The sequence below is a fragment of the Spea bombifrons genome, chromosome 5, assembly GCF_027358695.1.
Source record: "Spea bombifrons isolate aSpeBom1 chromosome 5, aSpeBom1.2.pri, whole genome shotgun sequence".
Classification (NCBI taxonomy): Eukaryota; Metazoa; Chordata; class Amphibia; order Anura; family Pelobatidae; genus Spea; species Spea bombifrons.
In genome coordinates, this window is record NC_071091.1 from 1,107,351 (window position 1) to 1,130,896 (window position 23,546).

The 23,546-nt window shown below is 53.5% G+C and overlaps 1 protein-coding gene across 1 annotated transcript; it reads left to right on the forward strand.

Moving 5' to 3' along the window:
• Positions 1-11,403: 11,403 nt before the first annotated feature.
• Positions 11,404-23,342, forward strand: MAP4 (microtubule associated protein 4). Its single transcript, XM_053466633.1, has 13 exons — positions 11,404-12,550; positions 14,110-14,210; positions 14,462-14,668; positions 15,553-15,727; positions 17,072-17,131; positions 18,181-18,518; positions 18,713-18,844; positions 20,023-20,115; positions 21,004-21,081; positions 21,727-21,808; positions 21,932-22,011; positions 22,226-22,406; positions 23,274-23,342. Exons 1-13 carry the CDS (start codon positions 11,404-11,406, stop codon positions 23,279-23,281), a joined length of 2,682 nt encoding a protein of 893 aa, XP_053322608.1. The 3' UTR covers positions 23,282-23,342.
• The last annotated feature ends 204 nt before the right edge of the window (positions 23,343-23,546 follow it).

Consider the following 23,546-nt stretch of genomic DNA (forward strand, 5'->3'; position numbering starts at 1 on the left):
GGGGGCCGGTCACTGATTTATCTATACATTATACAGGGGCCGGTCACTGATTTATCTATACATTATACAGGGGCCGGTCACTGATTTATCTATACATTATACAGGGGGCCGGTCACTGATTTATCTATACATTATACAGGGGCCAGTCACTGATTTATCTATACATTATACAGGGGCCGGTCACTGATTTATCTATACATTATACAGGGGGCCGGTCACTGATTTATCTATACATTATACAGGGGGCCGGTCACTGATTTATCTATACATTATACAGGGGGCCGGTCACTGATTTATCTATACATTATACAGGGGGCCGGTCACTGATTTATCTATACATCATACAGGTGGCCGGTCACTGATTTATCTATACATCATACAGGGGCCGGTCACTGATTTATCTATACATTATACAGGGGGCCGGTCACTGATTTATCTATACATTATACAGGGGGCCGGTCACTGATTTATCTATACATCATACAGGTGGCCGGTCACTGATTTATCTATACATCATACAGGGGCCGGTCACTGATTTATCTATACATTATACAGGGGGCCGGTCACTGATTTATCTATACATTATACAGGGGGCCGGTCACTGATTTATCTATACATTATACAGGGGGCCGGTCACTGATTTATCTATACATTATACAGGGGCCGGTCACTGATTTATCCATACATTATACAGGGGGCCGGTCACTGATTTATCTATACATTATACAGGGGCCGGCTCGCTGATTTATCTGTTATACAGGGGGCCGGTCACTGATTTATCTATACATTATACAGGGGCCGGTCACTGATTTATCCATACATTATACAGGGGGCCGGTCACTGATTTATCTATACATTATACAGGGGCCGGTCACTGATTTATCTATACATTATACAGGGCCGGTCACTGATTTATCTATACATTATACAGGGGGCCGCCAAGCTCTTCCTCCAGCAGAAGCTCCCGGGTGGATTCTGTGTCATTTATGTGAAGCTCTCCTTTAGTGAACAAACCTTGTGTTTCTAACCGTCACAACTGAATGTAGGTTTTTAGGGGTCCGTCTCGTGGCCCCTCTGGCCCTCGCTGGCTGTGTCACGCGCTTTATAGGCTCGGGTCTGTGAGGCGCTCTCAGTTTCACCGCGTTATCCCGTTAGTGGCGATGCAGATGCCGTCTGCCTTTAATATACGTTTGCTGGCTTTACATTTTCTGTAAGAAACTTTTCCTTCTCCTCAGGTGTGTTTCCCGAGGTGTCCGTGTTGGACTTCACAGAACCTGCGCGATCATCAGACTTCACTTTACTGCAGACTGGAGCCGGGGCCGTCGCTCGCGCAGGTGGGCGTCTCATTTATCAGATAATGCGGGGAGTTCCGCACCCCGGCGCGGGTTTGTGTGACGCTGGCTTGGTGCCGGCCGCGCATGCACTGATTCCTCTCTTGCTCTTCTACAGACCTTTCCCAAGGTGCCTTCTCTGAGGAATGGCTCCTCGATGATTTCTCCAAACCGGGAGCCGCTGACGCCCAGAGGGAGCTTGGCGATAAACCGACCGGTACGAGCGCCGCTTTTTACTGAACGGCGAGCATCCAGAATAGTGATCGTGCCGGAGTGACTGGCGAGTGTGTGTTTATAGCCGCGCATGCAGCTGTCCCTTCTCGTCACGCCTTTTAATCCGTGGACGCCTGTCTTGTGTTTAGAGCCCCCTGCGATCGTTCAGGAAGCCGGCCTCGCTTTGCCGGAAGGAATAGCCGCAGTCTGTGACTTGTCCCCGGTGTCTGGAGATGACTCTCATCACGTCGAGGCAGCGGGTAAGGCATAGCTACTTTTTGTGTAACAAACCAAAGTTTTGTTCTGCCTGTGTAAATGCAGCGTGTCGGTGACCGGCGTTTCTTTCTCTCCAGGCGTAGAACGTCGGGAATCTGCTGAAATAAAGGAGAAGCCAACAGGAACGCTCTCCCCGGATTCAGCTCCTGCCACTCCAGCAAGTGAGCCCTTCCCGGAGTCGAGTGAGTGTGAGGAGCAAGGCCTCGGAGGCCGGCTGCGCTTTTCATTGTGTACTGGCTGCCCAAACCCTCCCACTCACATACATGCGCGTGCACACGTCCATACACACACACACGCACACGCTAACACACACGCATACATACACCATCGCACACGCTAACACACACACACACACACACACACACACATACACGCATACATACACCATCGCACACGCTTACACGCACACAATCTCATATCCTTGTTGCGTTGTCTTTTAGGTGTAAAGGCCTCTGAGTACCTGGTTGTTGGTGAGCAGCCGGCAGACTCCGGGGACCCCCGTAACGCGCTGGAGCCTCCGGTCTCTGAGCCCCCGCAGCATCGGCCGGACCCTGCAGGTGAGGACGGCGTATAAGCGGAGGTCTCGTTAAAAGCAGATGTTATGGATCTCCGGGGACGGCTGGATGCCAGTTATTTGGCAGTAGGCCGTGTGCCCGCGGGCGCCAGTAACCCAGGGCCCCCATCTAACGAAGTCCAAGCGCGTCCCGTGTTACCCCCTGGGCAGGTGTAAGGGGAACTCGTGCAAGCTGGGGGCATATGGGCTGTTCTGTCACCCCGTCTCTGCACCGGTCTGGCTGGTAAAAGCCCCGGGGCTGGGTGGATTAGTATTTGCCCCCCCGTGTAGCGCGACCCCGGGGAGTGCTTGGAAAGGTCCCTGCGTAAATCCCGCCGCTTTATTTGCGATTCGCCTCCATCTTTCTTTTATCCCCTCTGTTCTTTTGTTTAGAAGAGTTGTGTCACGGAGTGGAGGGTGACCAGCGAGGGGTTTCTGCTCCGTACGGCGGCCATTCTAGCGAACGAGAAAATAAAATGCAGGATCCTCTCTCCGCTGCCGGTTCTATCCAAACAGACGCAAGCGTGCAAGCCGGTGAAGGAGTCCCGTCAGAACCCCTCTGTCAAATGATCCAGTCCAGTGAACCACAAGAACTCATCCCTTCGGAATCAACAGAACCGCACCGCGAACAATTACAGCCCGGAGTAACAGAACCGCACCGCGAACTCGCAGAACCGCACAGCCAACAATTACAGCCTGCGGTAACAGAGCCGCGCAGCGAACTAGCAGAACCGCGCGGCGAACAATTACAGCCCGGAGTAACAGAACCGCACCGCGAACTCGCAGAACCGCACAGCCAACAATTACAGCCCGTAACAGAACCGCGCGGCGAACTCGCAGAACCGCACATCAAACAATTACAGCCCATAACAGAACCGCGCAGCGAACTCGCAGAACCGCACAGCCAACAATTACAGCCCGCGGTAACAGAGCCGCGCAGCGAACTAGCAGAACCGCGCGGCGAACAATTACAGCCTGGAGTAACAGAACCGCGCAGCGAACTCACAGAACCGCACAGCCAACAATTACAGCCCGCGGTAACAGAGCCGCGCGGCGAACAATTACAGCCCGGAGTAACAGAACCGCGCAGCGAACAATTACAGCCCGGAGTAACAGAACCGTGCGGCGAACTCGCAGAACCGCGCAGCGAACAATTACAGCCCGTAACAGAACCGCGCAGCGAACAATTACAGCCCGGAGTAACAGAACCGCACAGCGAAGGTGTCCGCTCTGACGTCACGGAACCGCACAGCGAAGGTGTCCAGTCTGACGTCACGGAACCGCACAGCGAAGGTGTCCAGTCTGACGTCACGGAACCGCACAGCGACGGTTTCATATCTGAGCAGCCCTCTCCTGTTGCAGTCGATCAGCCGATCCCTCCTGAGATTCTGGAAAAGCACCAGACACCCCTGGCCCTCGGTGCTGAAGAGCCGTCTCCACGTCCCAAAGCCTCAGAGGACCAGCAGCCAGAACCTCCTCGTGAAGCGCAAGGTAAGCGGGGGTTTGGGTTATGTTGGTGTCCGCACGGAGTATATTAATCGGGTAATAAAGGCGCAATCGTTAAACCCGGCGCCGGCCGCTCGGTTCAGCGCATTGATGGTTCTTGGCGCTCGCTGCCGCGGCTTCGGTTTTTGGTTACTTTCACGGTGTTGGGTAATTTCCCTTAAACCCCCCCCCCCCGTGTACATTATCCCCGGCCCCCTCGGACTCATCGCTCAGTCCAGTACGTTCGCGGTGATTATCGTTGGACTTTTCTTCTCAGGTAAAAGGGATCGGCGCGTCTGCCGTGGCCGTTTTACTTTAACATCCTTTTGGTCGAGGTGGGCCGCGTCTGCTAAACGCTGCTTAATTCCATTGCCGTTCTCGGTATAGTTAGGGTGACTTCACCGGGGTGAGGGTTTCTTCGCCCCCTGAGCGTAGATCGGGGATTATTCCTGAAGAGGGATATTTAAAGGGTTAATATTATGTGGCGTTGGCTCTTGTCCGGTTTTGTTGTTGACGCGCTGATCCGTAGCTCGGGTGATGCGGTCCTGGTGAACGTTCGGAGCGCTTCATGTCTTCCTGTTGTATCTGCAGCATCTTTAAAACAAGCTTACAGAACGAGCGACGGCAAATCCGGCCGCACGAAACCCGGCTCGGAACCGTATGTCGCCGGGCCGCTCCAGAAGCAGTCATGCGTGGACGTGGCTCCCGCGGAAGGTTTGATGTCTCGAGCCAAAGCGCTGCATAAAAAGGCTCAGGATGTCGCGGAGAACCGGCGTGAAGCCACGAGAGAAAGCGGCGATGCCGACGGCGCTCAGGCCACGACGAAAAAGAAGAAAAAGAAATCGAGACAAAAGAGAGTCTCCCAAAAAGAGGCTGCGGGGGAGGAGCTGCATCCGGATACCCAAGCCTTACCGCCGGCAAACGAAAGCCCACCTCTGCGCCAGACCGGAGGACCCCAACAGCAGAAGACAGACGGGGGGGAGGAGAGGAAAGCGCTTCCCAAGGAGGAGAAACCGCTTCTCGACCTTCATTGCCCCGTCAACTTGGGCAACAAGGACTTCAGAGCGTCCCCAGATGGCCCTCGCCTCCTAGAAAAAGGAGCGATGGACGCAGAAATAAGGGAAGGAGAGCTTGTGGCTCCGGAGGAACGTCGGCCGCTTCCCGGCCCCCCGCCACAAACGTCGCCTCGGCGCTTCCTGGAAGAGCGCGGGGGGGGATCTGAGAGTCCTTTGGCGGCCGACGTTGGTTTTGCTGGTAAAGCTGCTACTGAATGCCCGTTTCCAAAGCACGAGGTCGCGGCTCCTCCCGGACCCCCGGCTCCTCCCGGACCCCCGGCTAGCAAACCCGATACAGGAGACGGGGCGAGAGCGCTCCCCGAGGGGGAACGGGCCGGAGAGGATTTCCCCCGCCAGGCCGGCGACACAGAGAGACCCCCAGCCGCGAGGCGCGAGAAGCCGGATAAAAGAATCAAGAAGCCGAGGCATTTGAAGCCGCAGAGCGGGGCAACGGGCGCTGGGCTCCCGGAAGCGTGGGGTTCACCGGTGGAGCTGCCCTGTTTCCCAGGAAACGCGCATTTCGGTGACGAGACGGGGCCCCCGATATCGGCAAAAATGGCTGCCGACGACCGGCGTGAGAGTGGAAGGAAGTGCGCTGAACAGACCGTGAAGGAAAAGAAAGAAAAAGACAATCGTAAAACACACCTCGCGGAGCCCGTCCGGCCCGGCCCGGCCCCGCGTCTGCCTATTGAAACTCAATCCAGCCAGGGACGCCTGCCCTCCGATACCGCGGCAGATAATACGACAACCGGCAGCGAGACTTCATTCTCTGCCGACAGGGAAGACGGAGCGGAGGTGAAAGCAGACTGCCGAGGCTTGCACAGTCTAGACCTGGGAGGGAAAATGCCAAAGTGTGCCGCGGTTCCATGCCCAGCTGCAAAATATAACCCACCTGCTTTAGAACAGGTGATGGGCCAGTTAGAAGCAAAAGAAGCAAGTCTGGGCCCCGAGACTTCTGATGGAAAGCTGGAGCCTTTAGAAGCCCCCGGATCGAATGAGACTGTCGGCGGAGGACTAGAGAGCCCCCGGAGTGCAACCAGCGACCTGACCTCCAAAAAAGAGCTTTCCGACCAACAAGTGAGAAACAAAAAGGGTGAAGCCCACCGGGCAGCGGCCCCCGAAGCGGCTACTGATAGTGCTGGTCTGGGGGCGTCACTAGGTGAACCTGAGGTTCCCAGGGGCCACAAAACAGAAAGCAAACTCGTAAAACAAGCATCAGAAGAGCTCCTGGCTGGGGGTCCGACTGGGGGTCCGACTGAGCCGGCAGAGAGAAATGGAGGGAAAGGCAGAAAATCCAAACCCAATGCAGGTATCGGGGCAGCCGTGGAGAATCTCAGCGACGCGACTTACGAGGCAGAGCTTCGGGATGTATTTGGTTCTGATAATAAACTATTTGGATCAGAACCAAAATGTAGCCTTGAAGAGCAAAAAGAAACGGGTGGGCACCCTGAGACCACCTCTTCCGGGCAGACGATTCGTGTACACAGCGAGAAAACAACCAAAAGGGGAAAAATAAAAGCGGAGTCCAGCAGCGCAGCCCCCGTAACAAATACAGAGGGTATCGGAGCTGGGACCGAGCCTCAGGGGCTCCTCGGTTCTGACGTCACACGGGGGGCCGGAGCAGAGCCGACGTGTAAACCTAAAGTGCCCCCCGGCGTCAGGAAAGCAGACCGGGGGCATTTAAAGCGCCCTCACAGCGCAGAGAAGGGGGAAATCCCCACCATAGAGAGAGGCCAAGTCACAGAAGATGCGGCCCACGGTCCTGTGCGGCCCCCAGAGGGCCAGAACCCACCAGAGGAGGAGATGCCGGACGGGGAGAGCGCTGCTGCAGACTTCTGTTTATTTCAACCCCAATTAGCATGGAGTCAGAGAGGGTTAGTAGAACCAAGGCATTCTCAAGAGTCAGACTTAAAGCAGCTGGATGAAGATATTTTAATCCTGACTACAGGCAGCCTCCCCGAGAAACCCCAGAGGGAGGGGGAATTAAGTGCGTCCCGCAATAAAGCGGAGGAACACGCGGAGCTTGACCTGCTGAGCCGAGCCGTAGAGAAAGCCGCGTGCGATGTCCTCCCGGCTCGTATCCCACCATCGGCCCCAGCGGACGGAGAGCAAAACGCTAAAGAAAAACAAAGGCACGGAAGTGCGGAGAAAGCTCCGAGCGGTGATGTCTCCGGCGGGATGGCTCCTGCGCTCCGCGATACCCCGGACCCCCAGCCGCATCCCTCAAGGCTTCTGTCTGCTGAGGCATCGTTTGCTTCCGTAACGGTTTTAGGAGCAGGGGGTCCCGAGCCTCACACGGCGTCTGCTGACGCGAAACCGAGCCGCGCGGAGCAAGCGACCTCCGGGTCAGCAGAAAACACGACGAACGTCGTGCAGGACGGGCTAAACGCGCCGGAAACGGGCAAAACAGATCCGCGGTACGGGGGGCTACCGCATCCCCCGAGCAGCCCTCCGGACGTCGGGTCGGACCTAACTCTCCCGCCAGAACCTCTCCCTGAAAGGCTTCCTGAAACCGGCCGTCTGGTTTCTGCCGGCGTCCAAGATAAAAAAGCCGCCCCTAAAATCAAAGCCCCTCCGGAACCCTCTGTGAAGGACGAGGTGAGCAAAAAGACCCCGTTAAGGGCTGAAATACCCCAGCAAAAAACCCCACCAAAGGCTGAGGACAAGACAAAGACCACCCAACCTCTGAAAGGTTACATGAGACCCACCAAGTCCAGAGGTATCACTCCTCCACGCGTGAAAGCGGAGTCCAGACAGGGGAGGGACGCCCAGCTAAGCCCCCGAAATAAAGGTGTGTGCGTGTTTTGCAGCTAACGGCATTGGCTTGAGTTGGATTTGACTTGCATCTTACGTGTCCGTGTTCTGAGCATGCGTGTGCAGCGCTAAATAACTGCATGCTACCCGACGACCTGGCTTGCGTGTTTCACTGGCGTTATTGCGGTGCGGATACTCGCTGTCGGGATTTATTTCAGGGCCGTCGTGGGTGAGGCCGCCATGTTTATTGCGGGGGGAGAAATGTCGGTTCTCCATGGCCCCCCGAATATTATTTTGGACCCCCGTGTATGGCGTTGGAACGTCTGCCCCGACCCGCTGACCGAGACCTCTTTACTCCGACGCTTGTTCTGAATAGAAGTCCGTTTGGGTGATTTTAAGAACTTTTTAGATAACCTGCCCCGGCGGACCCCCGTTATCTGCCCTCCGATCCCCTGAAACTATGGAGGCTTCGGTGCCGGCCTCTAACCGGTTAACGTTTAACCTCTTTGTGCTCTGATTAGTCAGACAAGCTGGGCCGGATCCGTCCTTTACTAATGAGTGGTAATTAGCGCTGATATCCGTACCGCCGTACCCTCATTATCCTGCTTTTGTGTTGCCATGGAAACGACTGAATCCCAGAATAAGATCACTAAAAACTGTATCTGTGAGGCGCAAAAAACTGGAAAGAGTAAAAACAGCGTGAAAAAAAAAGATATAAATAGCCGCGTCGGCTGAATCCTCCTCCAGAACAGATACCGGCGCGGACTTCACTCTGCCGGCTCGGGGGGGCTTATTTTATACTTTATTCTCAGTCTTTTAGGTGTTAAAGTGTGAAAAATAACAATTTCTCTTTAATCATAACCCAGTGTGGTAATATTACACCCCCCCAGCGCTGTATACAGTAATATTACACCCCCCCAGCGCTGTATACAGTAAAATTACACCCCCCCAGCGCTGTATACAGTAAAATTACACCCCCCCAGCGCTGTATACAGTAATATTACACCCCCCCAGCGCTGTATACAGTAATACTACACACCCCCAGCGCTGTATACAGTAATATTACACCCCCCCAGCGCTGTATACAGTAATATTACACACCCCCAGCGCTGTATACAGTAATATTACACCCCCCCAGCGCTGTATACAGTAATATTACACCCCCCAGCACCGTATGCAGTAAAATTACACCCCCCAGCGCTGTATACAGTAATATTACACCCCCCAGCACCGTATACAGTAAAATTACACCCCCCCCAGCGCTGTATACAGTAATATTACACCCCCAGCACCGTATACAGTAAAATTACACCCCCCCCAGCGCTGTATACAGTAATATTACACCCCCAGCACCGTATACAGTAAAATTACACCCCCCCAGCGCTGTATACAGTAATATTACACCCCCCAGTGCTGTATACAGTAATATTACACCCCCCCAGCGCTGTATACAGTAATATTACACCCCCCCAGCGCTGTATACAGTAATATTACACCCCCCAGCGCTGTATACAGTAATATTACACCCCCAGCGCTGTATATAGTAATATTGCAACCCCTCCCCCAGCGCTGTATATAGTAATATTGCAACCCTGTCCCCCCCCAGTGCTGTATATAGTAATATAAACATACCCCCCCAGCGCTCTATACAGTAATGCCGGCCGGTGACAAAAACCTGGTTTTATCTCATTTTGCCCTAATAACCCCCTTTATCTGCAGACCCGGAGCTGCCGTTGCTGTCAGTCATGTGATATTTGGGGGGACTTTCCCGGCTCAAACACCGCACTGAGCTGATGCTTTATGGCGATGCTAATGAAGTCCGTTCCTCCATGGAGTTTCATTAGTCAGAGATTCCGGCTGTGTGTTTAGGACTGAGGCATTCTATTCTCCCCCACAGGCAGTATGATAAGGAGTCGGGGGGGTTAGTAGATCGGGGATCAGATAACAGAGCGAGAATCATACAAACGGCTGATATGCAGCTGCCTGAAAACAGAATATTATGGGGCAAAAAATACAAACTGGGGAAAAAAAAAAGGAAACGGATAATAGTTTGGGTTCAGCTTTTATGTTTATAGTAAATTCTTGGGCCTCCTGTGATGGAGTGTGAAGGGTTAATACTACCCATGATGCTGCTGCTGGCAAGGGGTAGTGGTTAAGCTGCGCGTTCCACATACATGTAACTAGGACATGTTACACGTGCGAGACGCTCGTCTGTGGTCGTCGTCCCCCACGCGGGGTGCAGGAGTGGGTCTTCGGCATTTACCCCACTGAGTTACCCTCCATATTTTCTAAACCCCCACTGGGGGGGCTGCGGTCTCTGTGGGGGGGCCGCTGGCAATCTGTAAATCATAGCATCGAGATTTTTCTCACCCCGGAAGCGATTGCAGAGCGTTATCTAATCTGTATATCTATCTATCTCTATATATATATCTCTCATCTATATATCTATTGTCTGTATATCTCATCTATATATCTATCGTCTGTATATCACATCTATATATCTATCGTCTGTATATCTCATCTATATATCTATCGTCTGTATATCTCATCTATATATCTATCGTCTGTATATCACATCTATATATCTATCTATCTCTATATATATATATATCTATCGTCTGTATATCACATCTATATATCTATATCTCTATATATATATATATATCTATCGTCTGTATATCTATCGTCTGTATATCTCATCTATATATCTATCGTCTGTATATCTCATCTATATATCTATCGTCTGTATATCTCATCTATATATCTATCGTCTGTATATCACATCTATATATCTATCTATCTCTATATATATATATATATCTATCGTCTGTATATCTCATCTATATATCTATCGTCTGTATATCTCATCTATATATCTATCGTCTGTATATCTCATCTATATATCTATCGTCTGTATATCTCATCTATATATCTATCGTCTGTATATCTCATCTATATATCTATCGTCTGTATATCTCATCTATATATCTATCGTCTGTATATCTCATCTATATATCTATCTATCTCTATATATATATATATATCTATCGTCTGTATATCTCATTTATATATCTATCGTCTGTATATCACATCTATATATATATTATATATATATATTATATATATATATATATAATATATCTCTCATCTGTATATCTCTATATCGTCTGTTTATCTATATAATATATCGTCTGTATATCACATCTATATATCTATCTATCTCTATATATATATATATATCTATCGTCTGTATATCTCATCTATATATCTATCGTCTGTATATCTCATTTATATATCTATCGTCTGTATATCACATCTATATATATATTATATATATATATTATATATATATATATATAATATATCTCTCATCTGTATATCTCTATATCGTCTGTTTATCTATATAATATATCGTCTGTATATCACATCTATATATCTATCTCCCCCCTCTCTCTCTCTCTATATATATATATATATATATATATATATATATATATATATATATATATATATATATATATATAGATATATATATAGATATAGATATATATATATCTCGTCTGTATATATGTATATATCTGTATATCGCGTCTGTATATCTCGTCGTGAAGCCGTCGGTATTATCAATGAGGAATGTGTTGGGGGGGGTGGGAGGAGCACGGAGACCACCGTGACGTCGGGATCTGCTGCTCGGTTCAGTAAACGCTCAGAGCAGGCGAGGAGAAGCCGCGGAAAGATGTCGTCCTCCAACCAGCCGGCCCCTCTCACCGAATACAGCCAGCTGTGCAAAGCCAGGACCCCCGAGAGCTTCGCCGAGACCCCCCGGCCGGCCGAGCCCCGGAGAGAGTGCGCCAAAGCCGAGTACGAGTGGCACAGGACGGAGGGCAAGCTCAGCGAGATCGGCCGGATTAACGAGGGCCTCGTTAAGAACGTCGGCTTCACGGATGAAGACAAACTGTGCTTCTTCGAGGCAAAACTCGACAGAAACCCCCAGGAGTGCGAGGGGCCCGGGACCCCGATCCACGCCAACTCCACTCGCCTCGTTCCCGACACTCTGCCCCGCTCCGCAGAACAATGTCATTCCCAGAGGGCCGGCCCACCGGGGCCGCTCCACGCTTTCCCTCACACGGAGCCGATAACCGACCAAGAAAAAGCGGCCAATAAATCCGGCTCTGAGTCCGACGGCCGGCGGGAACCCAATCCCTTCCTGCGCGAGTCGCTGACGCTGAACACTAACCCCTTCCTGGCCGGTGACTCGAGGGAAGTAACCCGGAGACCCCCGGATTCCACAGCAAGCCCCCCAACTACCACCGTGGAGCTCGCTCAGGAGGACGGCGCGCCCCACCAGGGCAACAAGGCTGGGGATCGGGGGGAAGACGGCCTCGTCGCGGATGCCGAGGATGAGTGGCCGCTGATAGACCGAGCTTCTTATCAGAGGAAGGCGATACGGCGCGCCATGTCTGAGTGCTCTCACTTAGCCGTCCCCCCAGCTGTCAACACTGCCGATAAATATCCCGACGCCCCCGGAGAGAAGCCCCCCAGTGACCCCGAATCCGGGCCCAAAAGGAACCCCAATTCCATGAAAAGGTCCATGACGGTCGCAGAAGAGCAGACGGGGTACGATGACTTCATGAACACGCGTGACGACGCAAGACTAACTCCACGTACCGCCAACAAGCTACACGCCGGGGGCCGGGAGGATCTGCCTCCCCCCGAGATCCCACCGAGAAAACTGGAGCAGATCCCAGAGGATGGGAGCAAAACCCAGGAGGATCCCCAGATCCCCAAACCCACCCTTCCCTGCAATGACGGTCCGGGAGGAATGGGGGCCCCTGATGTGAAATTGCCCCAGCCCCCCACGGGAGGGCAGAAGGCTACCACGGGTACGTTTGGGGCATTAACTCCTTTCTGGAGATCTACACGTAATATGGGATCCGGTGCTTCGGGGGAACCGGCGGCCGTAGACGGTCCGGCGAGAGGATCCCGCGTCTTTAGTTTACGCTGATAAACGTGTTATCCGTGCGCGTCGTGCAGGATTATTCCTCCCCAAGTTCTCCTTCCTCTATTAAGTTGCTCATTGGTTCAGGAAGCCTTTGCGAGGGTGGGGTTGGGGGGAAAGAGAATGTCAGGAGTGGAAATCGGTCGGATAATGCTGGCTCTGCCACAGGCTGCCACTTCATCGAGACCAAATTACCGGCCGGCGCCAGCCCTGGGTCATTATAATTATTGAGGCCGACGCCGGTTCCCCTTTAGCGTTAATTAGATCCCCCACCCCCGATTATCGGGCTGGTGCTACACGGTTTTAGACGGTGGCCCTGCAGGGGCCGTCCTCCATTACCCTACCTTGTATGTGAACAGTTAATTGCGGCTCCCTGCTGGTTACCCACCGGATTTAAGGGTTAATAGTGTTGAACCTGCTGGCAGAGCGGCCCCGTCTCCCGTCTTATGTTTGAAGGTCACATGACGTTGGGCTCTGTGGCGCCTGCAGACACAGGAGCGCTGTCACCTCTCATCACTCCCATCCCGGCTACGGAGTGAATGAAGCCAAACATTCGTTTTCCTCCGATCTCCGAATCGCACGTCGGTGCTGGGGAGGAATAAGCTCCTGTGCGGTTTTAGCTGAACCCAATAGCGTCTCTGCCACGTTCCTTTCCCTGTAACCGGTACCCCGAGAATGAGACCCGGAACCGCCCGCTCCGCTCCGCCATCGATCCCGCGACTCCCGGTAACCTGTAATCTCTACAAATACCGCAACGGGCGGCTCGGCTGGTTGCTAACCCGGCGCTGGCAGTCGGAGGGTTAACGGTTTAAGCTCCGGATTGGCTGGGTGGAGAAACGTTAACCCCTTTCACTCAGCGGGTTTTTGGGTCGTTTTATTATTCTGTTCCCTTTAAGTTAACCCTTTGTGTTGTAGAGACGGGGTGTAACGTTAGGTCACCACACTGCTGGTAGAACTCTGATCCTGTGGAGGTCTGTGTGACATACGTGTTGCGTGTTACGTGTTACACGGTGCGCTCTGTACTCACCCTGCTGACACGCTCGCTCTGGGGTACGTCCGGCGCTGATACCCCGCTGACATCCCGATACCCCGCTGTACCGGCAGCTTGGAGATTAACCCCTTAAGGACAATGGGCGGTCCCTAAACTCATTGAAAACAATGCATTTTGAGCATGTACGGGCTTTGTCATTAAGGGGTTAAAAGTTTCTATTAAAGCTGCTGATGGATAAACAGAAGATGCATTTTATAGATGAATCCGGCCCCCCGGCCCCCGAGGATCAGCGCTGGTTTCTACCCCCATCCCGTCACCGGCTCTGACACCTGCATGAACTCATCTCTGCATTAACCCTTTGAAGTGCAGCGAATATCTACATGCTTGTAACGCTGCTGTTTGTTGTATTTTTTTGTATTTGTGAATATTTCACGTTTTTCTTGTTTTTGCAGGAAAATCCGAGGCTGTCGGGCGGATCGAGGAGAATCGGGGAAGCGACATCACGGCCCCTCCGAGCAAAGAGCTTCCCGCCAGCCCGGAGAAGAAGAACAAGGTCTGTCTTACCGCGGGGATCGATCGCCTTCGCAGCGCGTGGTTACTGATGTAGAGGGTGTAGAGCTGCGGTCGGAAGAGCTTACAATCTAATGGTTTGACTAGTAATCCATCGCTGTGACTCACGGCCGCCTGCCCCCAGTGCAGCGTTACGGAGGGGGTCGATCTGTGTTATCGGGGGGATTTCTCCACGTTTGCTGTTTTTTTGTTTTTGTTTGTTTTTCTCATTTTCTGTCTTTTCCGAACCCTTAGGCCGCGACGCCGACCGCCAAGCCGGCAGCCGTTAAAAGCAAACCCGCCGCAGCTCCAACCCCGAAGAAACCCATCTCTGCGCCCACCCAGAAAAAGCCACCCAGCCCCGCCGCAGCTCCCAGCTCCACTACCCCCAAGCGCCCCCTGGGGAGCGCCGGGAGACCCACGAACTTAACCCCTAAAGACCCCAAAGAAATCAAGCCGAAGGTAAGATGCCCGTTGGATGTCTCTGCGGTCAGTGCTCCGGAACCGGCTGCGTGAGGCCCCCCCAATATTCAGACAGCCCCCCCATCTGCCCCCAGACGCTTCGGCTCCGCTTCCTCCGCGCGTCGCTCTCTGGACGTTGATACGTAAAAAACATTGAGTCTGAGCCGCCAACAGGCTATTCCGGCCCATCCGGCCCCCGTCTAGTCGCCCGTTTCTCCTGCTGTAACGACTCAAACCTTAATCAGTCGTTGGTCTCGTCTTAGATTCAGGAGCCGTATGTCTATCCCATGCATGTTTAATCCCCTCGCTGTATTACCCTCTACCACCTCTGCTGGGAGGCTGTTCCACTTATCTACCACCCTCTCCGTAAAGATTTGATCTCTCACCTGGGGTAATCCAAAAGAGGAATAAGTCCCTTATTACCCGGGCTGGATTGGGTCACAGGGTCACCTGAACTCAGTTCACACTTTAGTGTCGTCCGTGTCCCTCGCCTCCTCGCACGGCGGGTCTGTGGATTATATTCGTTTGCCCGTTTGGGTGTTTGGAGCCTCCGCTGGGTCGCAGGTCGTGGGCGATGGTTCTGTGAATAAATCCTCCCGCAGGCAGCTCCTGTTAATAAAAGCCCGGTGGGGGGCGATTGCCGGGCCGGAGAGGCCAAGCCGATTAATTTCCGTTAGAATAAAAGCTTTTGGGAATTGTTACCTTTTTGTGTGACTTTCTGCAGCTGGGTTTAGAGTAACCCTTGCACTGCCGGGGAACAGGCCCTGGTAGGCAGTTGGTTAATCCCATGGTGCTCCCCTCTGCCGGTGCAGCTTCACAGCCGATCGTGTAGCCGGCCATGCGCAGCCAGTCGCCGCGTTACAATGTGTCCTGTGACTTTGCAGAGTCTGGATCTGAAGAGTCCGGTAAAGAGTCCGGACAAGAAGCCCACGGCTGCCAAGCCCACCCTGACGTCTACCCCTCGCTCCGCTGCCAAGGCCAGCCCTGCGACCCCGAAACCGCTGTCTGCCGCGGCACCCAATACTCCGAAATCCACGGCCACCCCCAAGCGGCCGGCCCGTAAGTAGCTCCATCGCGGTGCGCGGACTGGTGATAAATCCACCGGCTGATACTCAGCTCAGAACAGACGGGGTCCTGCTGGGGAGAAATAACCACCCGCAGCCTTACTGATTTATCTATACATTATACAGGGGGGCCGGTCACTGATTTATCTATACATTATACAGGGGCCGGTCACTGATTTATCTATACATTATACAGGGGCCGGCTCGCTGATTTATCTATACATTATACAGGGGCCGGTCACTGATTTATCTATACATTATACAGGGGGGCCGGTCACTGATTTATCTATACATTATACAGGGGGCCGGTCACTGATTTATCTATACATTATACAGGGGCCGGTCACTGATTTATCTATACATTATACAGGGGGCCGGTCACTGATTTATCTATACATTATACAGGGGCCAGTCACTGATTTATCTATACATTATACAGGGGGGCCAGCTCACTGATTTATCTATACATTATACAGGGGGCCGGTCACTGATTTATCTATACATTATACAGGGGCCAGTCACTGATTTATCTATACATTATACAGGGGGCCGGTCACTTATTTATCTATACATTATACAGGGGGCCGGTCACTGATTTATCTATACATTATACAGGGGGCCGGTCACTGATCTATCTATACATTATACAGGGGGGCCGGTCACTGATTTATCTATACATTATACAGGGGGCCGGTCACTGATTTATCTATACATTATACAGGGGGCCGGTCACTGATTTATCTATACATTATACAGGGGCCGGTCACTGATTTATCTATACATTATACAGGGGGCCGGTCACTGATTTATCTATACATTATACAGGGGGCCGGTCACTGATTTATCTATACATTATACAGGGGGCCGGTCACTGATCTATCTATACATTAGATGTAACATGTATGGGGGGGGGTATGTAATGTATAGATGTGGAAGTCTCTCCGCCGCGGCGTCTTTCAGGCGAACATCTGGAGATTAGAAAAAGCCCTGAATTAATTTTCGGAGGGATCGGATAATCCTTTCCTCTCCGCTGCTCATCCGAGGGCCGCTCCAGGGCCGCGTATAACCTCGCTTCCATTAACTCCGCGTGTGCTGGGAACACGATGCCCAACGAATCACAACTAATATCCGTGAGAAATGATAAACCGGCCGAAACCCAACCAAATGCGGAGTGAGTCCCCCTTAACGCGGTATAACTCACACTCAGTCCTAGAGGGGTGCGTTATCCACCCCAATGAGTGTTCACAGCTCAGCGATAAGTCGCGCATGTTTGCCGATGACTGCCCGTTGGCTGCAGTTAAACGGACTTTAATGGTTTGGATTTTGTTTTTTTCTGCAGCTGCAAAGAACGACGTGAAACCCGCAGAAGCCAAGAAAACCCTCGCTAAATCCCCCACAGGTAGGCGAATACCCGGCCCTCGGGGCACCTTCACTGCCCCCTCCGGCGTCATGGGGCTTCTGGGTACACTGGGGGGAGGGGGTTATCATGGGGTACGAAGAGTTTAATTGAGGAGATGTAGCCACAGGATGGAGCGGCCGGGGGCCGTGATGCGGACGGTCTGGTTGGGTGGATAGGATTGGGGTCCGGGGGGTGAGGTGGGCTGCAGCGCCGGAGGTGACTTTGTTTAGTGGGGGGGGGGGTAGCTGGTTCTTCATTTGTAAGAAGTTCATTTTCTCTGTTTAAAAAAAAAAAAAAAAAAACACCGCAGGGCGGCCGACATCCGGCGGTGATTTATTCCCCCCCGCGGTACTTTACGTTCAGTATAACAGAGCGGGTGTCGGGGCTCTCTTCCTCCCGCGCGCCGCCTGGTCTCTCGCGCTCTTCCTCCCGCGCGCCGCCTGTTCTCTCGCGCTCTTCCTCCCGCGAGCCGCCTGTTCTCTCGCGCTCTTCCTCCCGCGAGCCGCCTGTTCTCTCGCGCTCTTCCTCCCGCGCGCCGCCTGGTCTCTCGCGCTCTTCCTCCCGCGCGCCGCCTGGTCTCTCGCGCTCTTCCTCCCGCGCGCCCCCTGGTCTCTCGCGCTCTTCCTCCCGCGCGCCGCCTGGTCTCTCGCGCTCTTCCTCCCGCGCGCCCCCTGGTCTCTCGCGCTCTTCCTCCCGCGCGCCCCCTGGTCTCTCGCGCTCTTCCTCCCGCGCGCCGCCTGGTCTCTCGCGCTCTTCCTCCCGCGCGCCGCCTGGTCTCTCGCGCTCTTCCTCCCGCGCGCCGCCTGGTCTCTCGCGCTCTTCCTCCCGCGCGCCGCCTGCTCTCTCGCGCTCTTCCTCCCGCGCGCCGCCTGCTCTCTCGCGCTCTTCCTCCCGCGCGCCGCCTGGTCTCTCGCGCTCTTCCTCCCGCGCGCCGCCTGGTCTCTCGCGCTCTTCCTCCCGCGCGCCACCTGGTCTCTCGCGCTCTTCCTCCCGCGCGCCACCTGGTCTCTCGCGCTCTTCCTCACGCTCGCTCCGTTGGTTTATTCCAGAACTGAACCGAACAAAACCTGCGGCATCCGACTTGGCGAAGACGAACGGGGCGCCTCCTTCCAGCCCCGGTCCCAGCCGCCCCAAACCTACCAAACCCGCTCTACCCAAACCAGGCTCGGCTCCCGGTGCGGCCCCCGATGCCAAGAAGCTGCCGGCTGCCAGATCGGCCCCAGCGAGCAAACCCGGCTTGGCAACGAAATCTGCAGCAGCTGCCCCCAAGCCGAGCGTCGCCCCCAAGCAGCCTCGTCCGGCCAGCGCCCCGGCACCGGATCTGAAGAACGTCCGCTCGAAGATTGGCTCCACGGATAACCTAAAGCACCAGCCTGGAGGAGGCAAGGTAAGCGCTGGGGGGGGAGCGAGACGCCCCGTCCTGCCCTCGTGGTCTGGCTCATCAGCAGCCGGTCTCGGCAGACGCGCAGTCGCCGTGTTTTGCGCAGGTGGAAGGCAGTGCGGATAGCGAGGCGCTTTATCTTTTTTTCTTGGATTTATTGAAAGTCGTGTTTTGTGATCCGAAAATTTTTCCCCATTCAGGCTAAAGTTGAAAAAAAACCTGTGCCCGCCGGCACAGCCGTCCGAAAGCCTTTGGCCCCTGCTGGCCCTAAGCCCATCGCCGCTAAGCCCGCAGACACTAAAGAGAGTGCCCCCAAGCAGCCCAATGGCAAAGTGAGTTGGTGCTGTCCGCTTTCCTCTCTGCCTCGCCTTTTAACCCTTTATCACAAGCTGCAGCTTCCCTCTCCTTCACTGCAGCTCTGCAGCTGCAGCTTCCCTCTCCTTCACTGCAGCTCTGCAGCTGCCTTCCCTCTGACTCTTTGCTGCAGTGATTTTTTTTCCCATCAGATTCCTTTCCGTTTCTATTTCTTGTTTTATCCTCTAACGTTCTGTGAAATATTATTATTATTATTATTATTATTATTATTATTAATGAACCGCGGGGTGGAAAAACCACTTCCTGTAATAAGGAAGTAATCCTGTAAAGGTAGTGAGGCTTTTATTTAACCCCTTCAAGTGATTGAGAGACGACGATCCAGGAACGAATAAGATTTTTAAGCCCCCGTTTGCCACGATCCGTGTGTGTATATAATTAGTGTGTATGTATATATGTGTATATATATGTATGTATGTATGTATATATATATATATAATTATAATTAGTGTGTATATATATAATTAGTGTATATATATATATTTAGTGTGTGTATAAATGTAGATTTTGTAAAGGTGAGCGCTGGCTTCCTGGCTGGGCTCGGTGTTGCCCCCCAAACAGATGTTTATTGGATGCTGGCTGCATCTCAGGGGTCCGGCTGGAAGGGTTAAACTAGGGAGTAATAGAAAAGCAAAAATAACGGCGTAAGCGTGTTTCCGTGTGCCGGCCGCCGCGTCTGTCCTCGGGGGGGGGGTGCCGGCCACCGCGTCTGTCCTCGGGGGGGTGCCGGGCTTCAGTCCGTTCCCCGGGGGGGGTGAGATGTTCAGGAATCATGACTTTTATGACAGACGACGTGTTTGCGTCGGGGCCGGTGTCGTTACTTTTTTCTTCCCGGTGCTTTCTAGACTTTCCGGCTGCATTGAAGCTGCAACTCCTATGATGCTCAGCTGCCGGGAGGCAGATCGCGTCCGTCTCCGGGGCTTTAATACAGACGGCAGAGAGCGCTGACTCCGCGTGCGGCACTTGCGTCATGTCTGCTTCGCCACGTCCCTCTCTTGTTAACACCCCCCCCTCTCGTGTTAACGCCCCCCCTCTCGTGTTAACGCCCCCCCCCTCGTGTTAACGTGTCCTGTGTGTTGCCGTGTAATCTCTAACCTCCTCTTCTGTGTCCTTTTATCCCCGTCCTGCGACGCTCCAGGTCCAGATAGTCTCCAAAAAAGTGAGCTACGGCCACGTGCAGTCCAAGTGTGGCTCCAAGGACAATATTAAGCACGTGCCGGGCGGCGGGAATGTAAGTATCGGCTCCGGGCGCCTCGCCAAATCCTCTTTCCTGTATATTTCTCTATCTTCTGACTAACCAGGTGTTTGTGTGCCGGCATCGCCTTGTCTGTACCCCCACGGCGCAGCCCCCCGCAGCGCAGCCCCCCGCTAACCGCTACATGTAGTCTGCCTGCCGTGATTCCCGGGGCTCGAGCCCCACTGAGCGCGGCTTCTCTTACCGCAATACTCATCGCTCCTTCCGAATGACGTAACTAAAGGGTTAATGAGCCGCATGACTCGAGTGACATGAGACCCCATATAGGCAGAATCCAGGGGTTCCTCTGTGCCCCCCAGTAGAGACGGATCCGGCCCGCCGGACAGACGGGTTATTAGAGCGTCAGATTTCCCATTTCTATATAACCAGGCAAAGTAGCGACGCTACGGGCGGCCGGCCGGAATTACCCTGCGGGACTCTCGGAATTACCCGGCGGGCAGCCGGCGGAGCCCATCCTGACTGGATCCGTGATCCGTTACGCCAGCGGCGCATGCGTCACCTGCTGCGCGGCGGGAGGGGGGGAGGGGTGAATGCGTTTAGGGGGATTCTGAGTATTTGCAAAACGGGCAGCAATAACATTTTAAGGGCACCGGGCATTCAAAGTAAACCAGGCCTCTTGTGACGTCAGGGCAGGATGTCTGCTGCTGTCTTTTTCCTCCCCGCTGGCTCGCTTGCTGTCCTGGGCCCGCCCCGGATCAGCGTTTTCTCCGCGGTGCAGCTTTCTGCCCCGTTTTCTGCGTTTTTTCCGTCTGTCCTCATTCTATTTTTCCGTTGTTCTCGGTTCCGATGCCGGCGTCTCCTCCCTCCGGCCGCCGCTCGGCTCTTCGGCTTCAGATCCGGCACTAAAATGCATATTATTTTCAGGTTACAAACGCGCCAAAACCCACTGCAAGCAGCGCTCGCCCGCACGCACCCAGCAGCCTCAAACCGGGCAGCGCCAACGTGAGTACACGCCGCCAACGGCCACTCATCTCTGGCTTGGTGGCCGCGACGTGTGGCCTTTTACCTTCTGACGCCGACTTATAGCACCCCCTGCAGGCGAGGCTGGGCCAATCCCAGGAGCCGGGGGTCCCGTAGATTTACTGCAGGCTTTCTTCTTACCTGTAGGGGGTTAATGGGGTGAATTATCCGGCTTCTAGTCCTTCCCCCGGCCTGCCTGCGGGGGTTACTTCCGAGCGCACCATGTGGGGCAATAAACACGGAGGCGTGAAGTTCTTACCCTCTCCCCCCGCCCTGGAAGATGCCCCTCGTAGTTCATCTTTAGGTTAGGTCTGCCATCTGCTGATCCGTTATCGGGGGGGCTGCCAGTTTTATGTTCCTGGCAGCCCCCGGTGGGATAATCTGTGTTCTCCCAGTTATATAAACGGTAATTGCCGAGATTTGGGGTCTTGGTTCAGCTGTTGCGGGGGCACGGTGTAAGTTTTGGGGTCTTGGTTCAGCTGTTGCGGGGGCGCGGTGTAAGATTTGGGGTCTTGGTTCAGCTGTTGCGGGGGCGCGGTGTAAGATTTGGGGGTCTTGGTTCAGCTGTTGCGGGGGCGCGGTGTAAGATTTGGGGGTCTTGGTTTCACCGGCGTCTCTCGATTTCAGGTGCAGATTCTGAACAAGAAGATCGACGCCTCCAAGGTTTCCTCCAAGTGCGGCTCTAAAACCAACATCAAGCACAAGCCGGGTATGTGGCCCCCGGGGGCCGTGCCGGGGGTGCGGGTGGCTCGCCGGTTGGGTTCTTTGCTGCGGTACCGGCGCATGACGGGTTATAAATGTCACTTTTTTTTCCCCCACTTCTGTTTTTTAGGAGGGGGGGTCTCCAAGTCCGACGCCAGCAACGGTAACTCCACAAAGCAGGAAGCGGTGAAGGCGCCCGAGGAGCCAAACGTGCGTACCCGCTGCGGGCTCAGAGCCGTGTACCGCGCACAAACCTATGCAGAGCGTGACACACCCTTGTGGGATCCGTTATGGGATCCGCCTGGCAGGGTGGTTTTATAGCTTCCAATGTAATCTCTGTGTTGGTGGCCGGTTCTCGGCCCCCACCGCGTGTTGCTGGGTCTGACGTTCCGTCTCCTAATGCGTTCTTATGGCTTTTCTGCAGGAAGGTGAGACGGTAGCAGAGGGCGAGAAAGTCGCGGCCCCCCAGAACGGGGACCCCGTGACGTCCCCCGAAGCCACAAGCGAGGGGGCTCGAGAGAATGGCGTGGGAGAGACGGCTGCCCTGGAGCACGAGAGTCAAAGGGAAATAAACCAAAGCCTCAACGCACTTATACCGGAGACAAGTAAGACTCTGCGATGAGCTAGCGGGGGGCAGAGCGTCCCCTTAATCGCTGCATGGCTGTAATAACGGGCGTTTATAGCGGGGGGGCCGAGGGGCGTTTATAAACGATCACCTCCTAAACTTCAATGGTGTTTCTGAAATGCCTCAATCGCAAGGCCTTCAGCAAACACCCACCCCAGGACGCGCTCCGGAGAGCGCTCACTCACAACCGCCACTGCGAGTGACTTCGCCAATCACAAGATGGCGGCCGTCCTGTAAAAAAAAAAAAAAAAAAGAGGATCTTCAGACCCTCTAGGGAACTCTGGCTCCACTTGCAGGTTGAATACAGGTACTGCATTCAACACGCAAGTCAATGGAGCCCAGCTTTCTAATCGCAATGTGATGCAGGAAATATTAAATGAATAAATGTTAATATTTAATTATGCATCAGAACAATCAGCAGACCCAGCAAATTGTAAAAAAGAATAAAATAACATAGTTTATTATTATGAGCAAGTGTTAAAATCAGCGCTTTATCTTCCCAAACATCCTGACATGGAAAGAGTTAAAGTAAAAGCATTTCAAATACCCAAGGGGTGTCTAACTTAAAAAAACTGAATGGTTTGATGGGGTAAATTGGAGCGGCCGGGCTCAAAGACGGGGCATAGGCACAGACTGACCGAAATCGGGGCGGGGGGGGGATGACGCACTTCCCAAATGTGGCCTTTTACCCCCAAACACCAGACAAACCCATGCATGGGGGGGGGTATCGCTATACTCGGGGGGGGGGGTATCGCTATACTCGGGGGGGGGGGTTGACGGAGACCTGGAGCGATTTATTCGAGAAACTGTCATTTTTTTTTTCTTAAAACGACTTCTTATTTTCCAGGCATCTAACGATGAATTTGTGATGTCGTCTTCCATTTGTCTCATTGTCCAATAAACCCCCCCCATAAAACGTCCCGCCATCTTTCCTTCCCGCGTCTTCTCCATCCACCGAAATCGTCACTGTTTTAATGCAGATTAACGCGCCCGCCGGTGACGTCCCGAGAGGCCGCCGGTGGAGACCACAGAGAAGACATCTGCACCCCACGCCTTCCAGGCAGCACTTACCACCCTTTCCACCTCTCCCTGTGCGGCGGGATCCACGAGACTGCCGGCT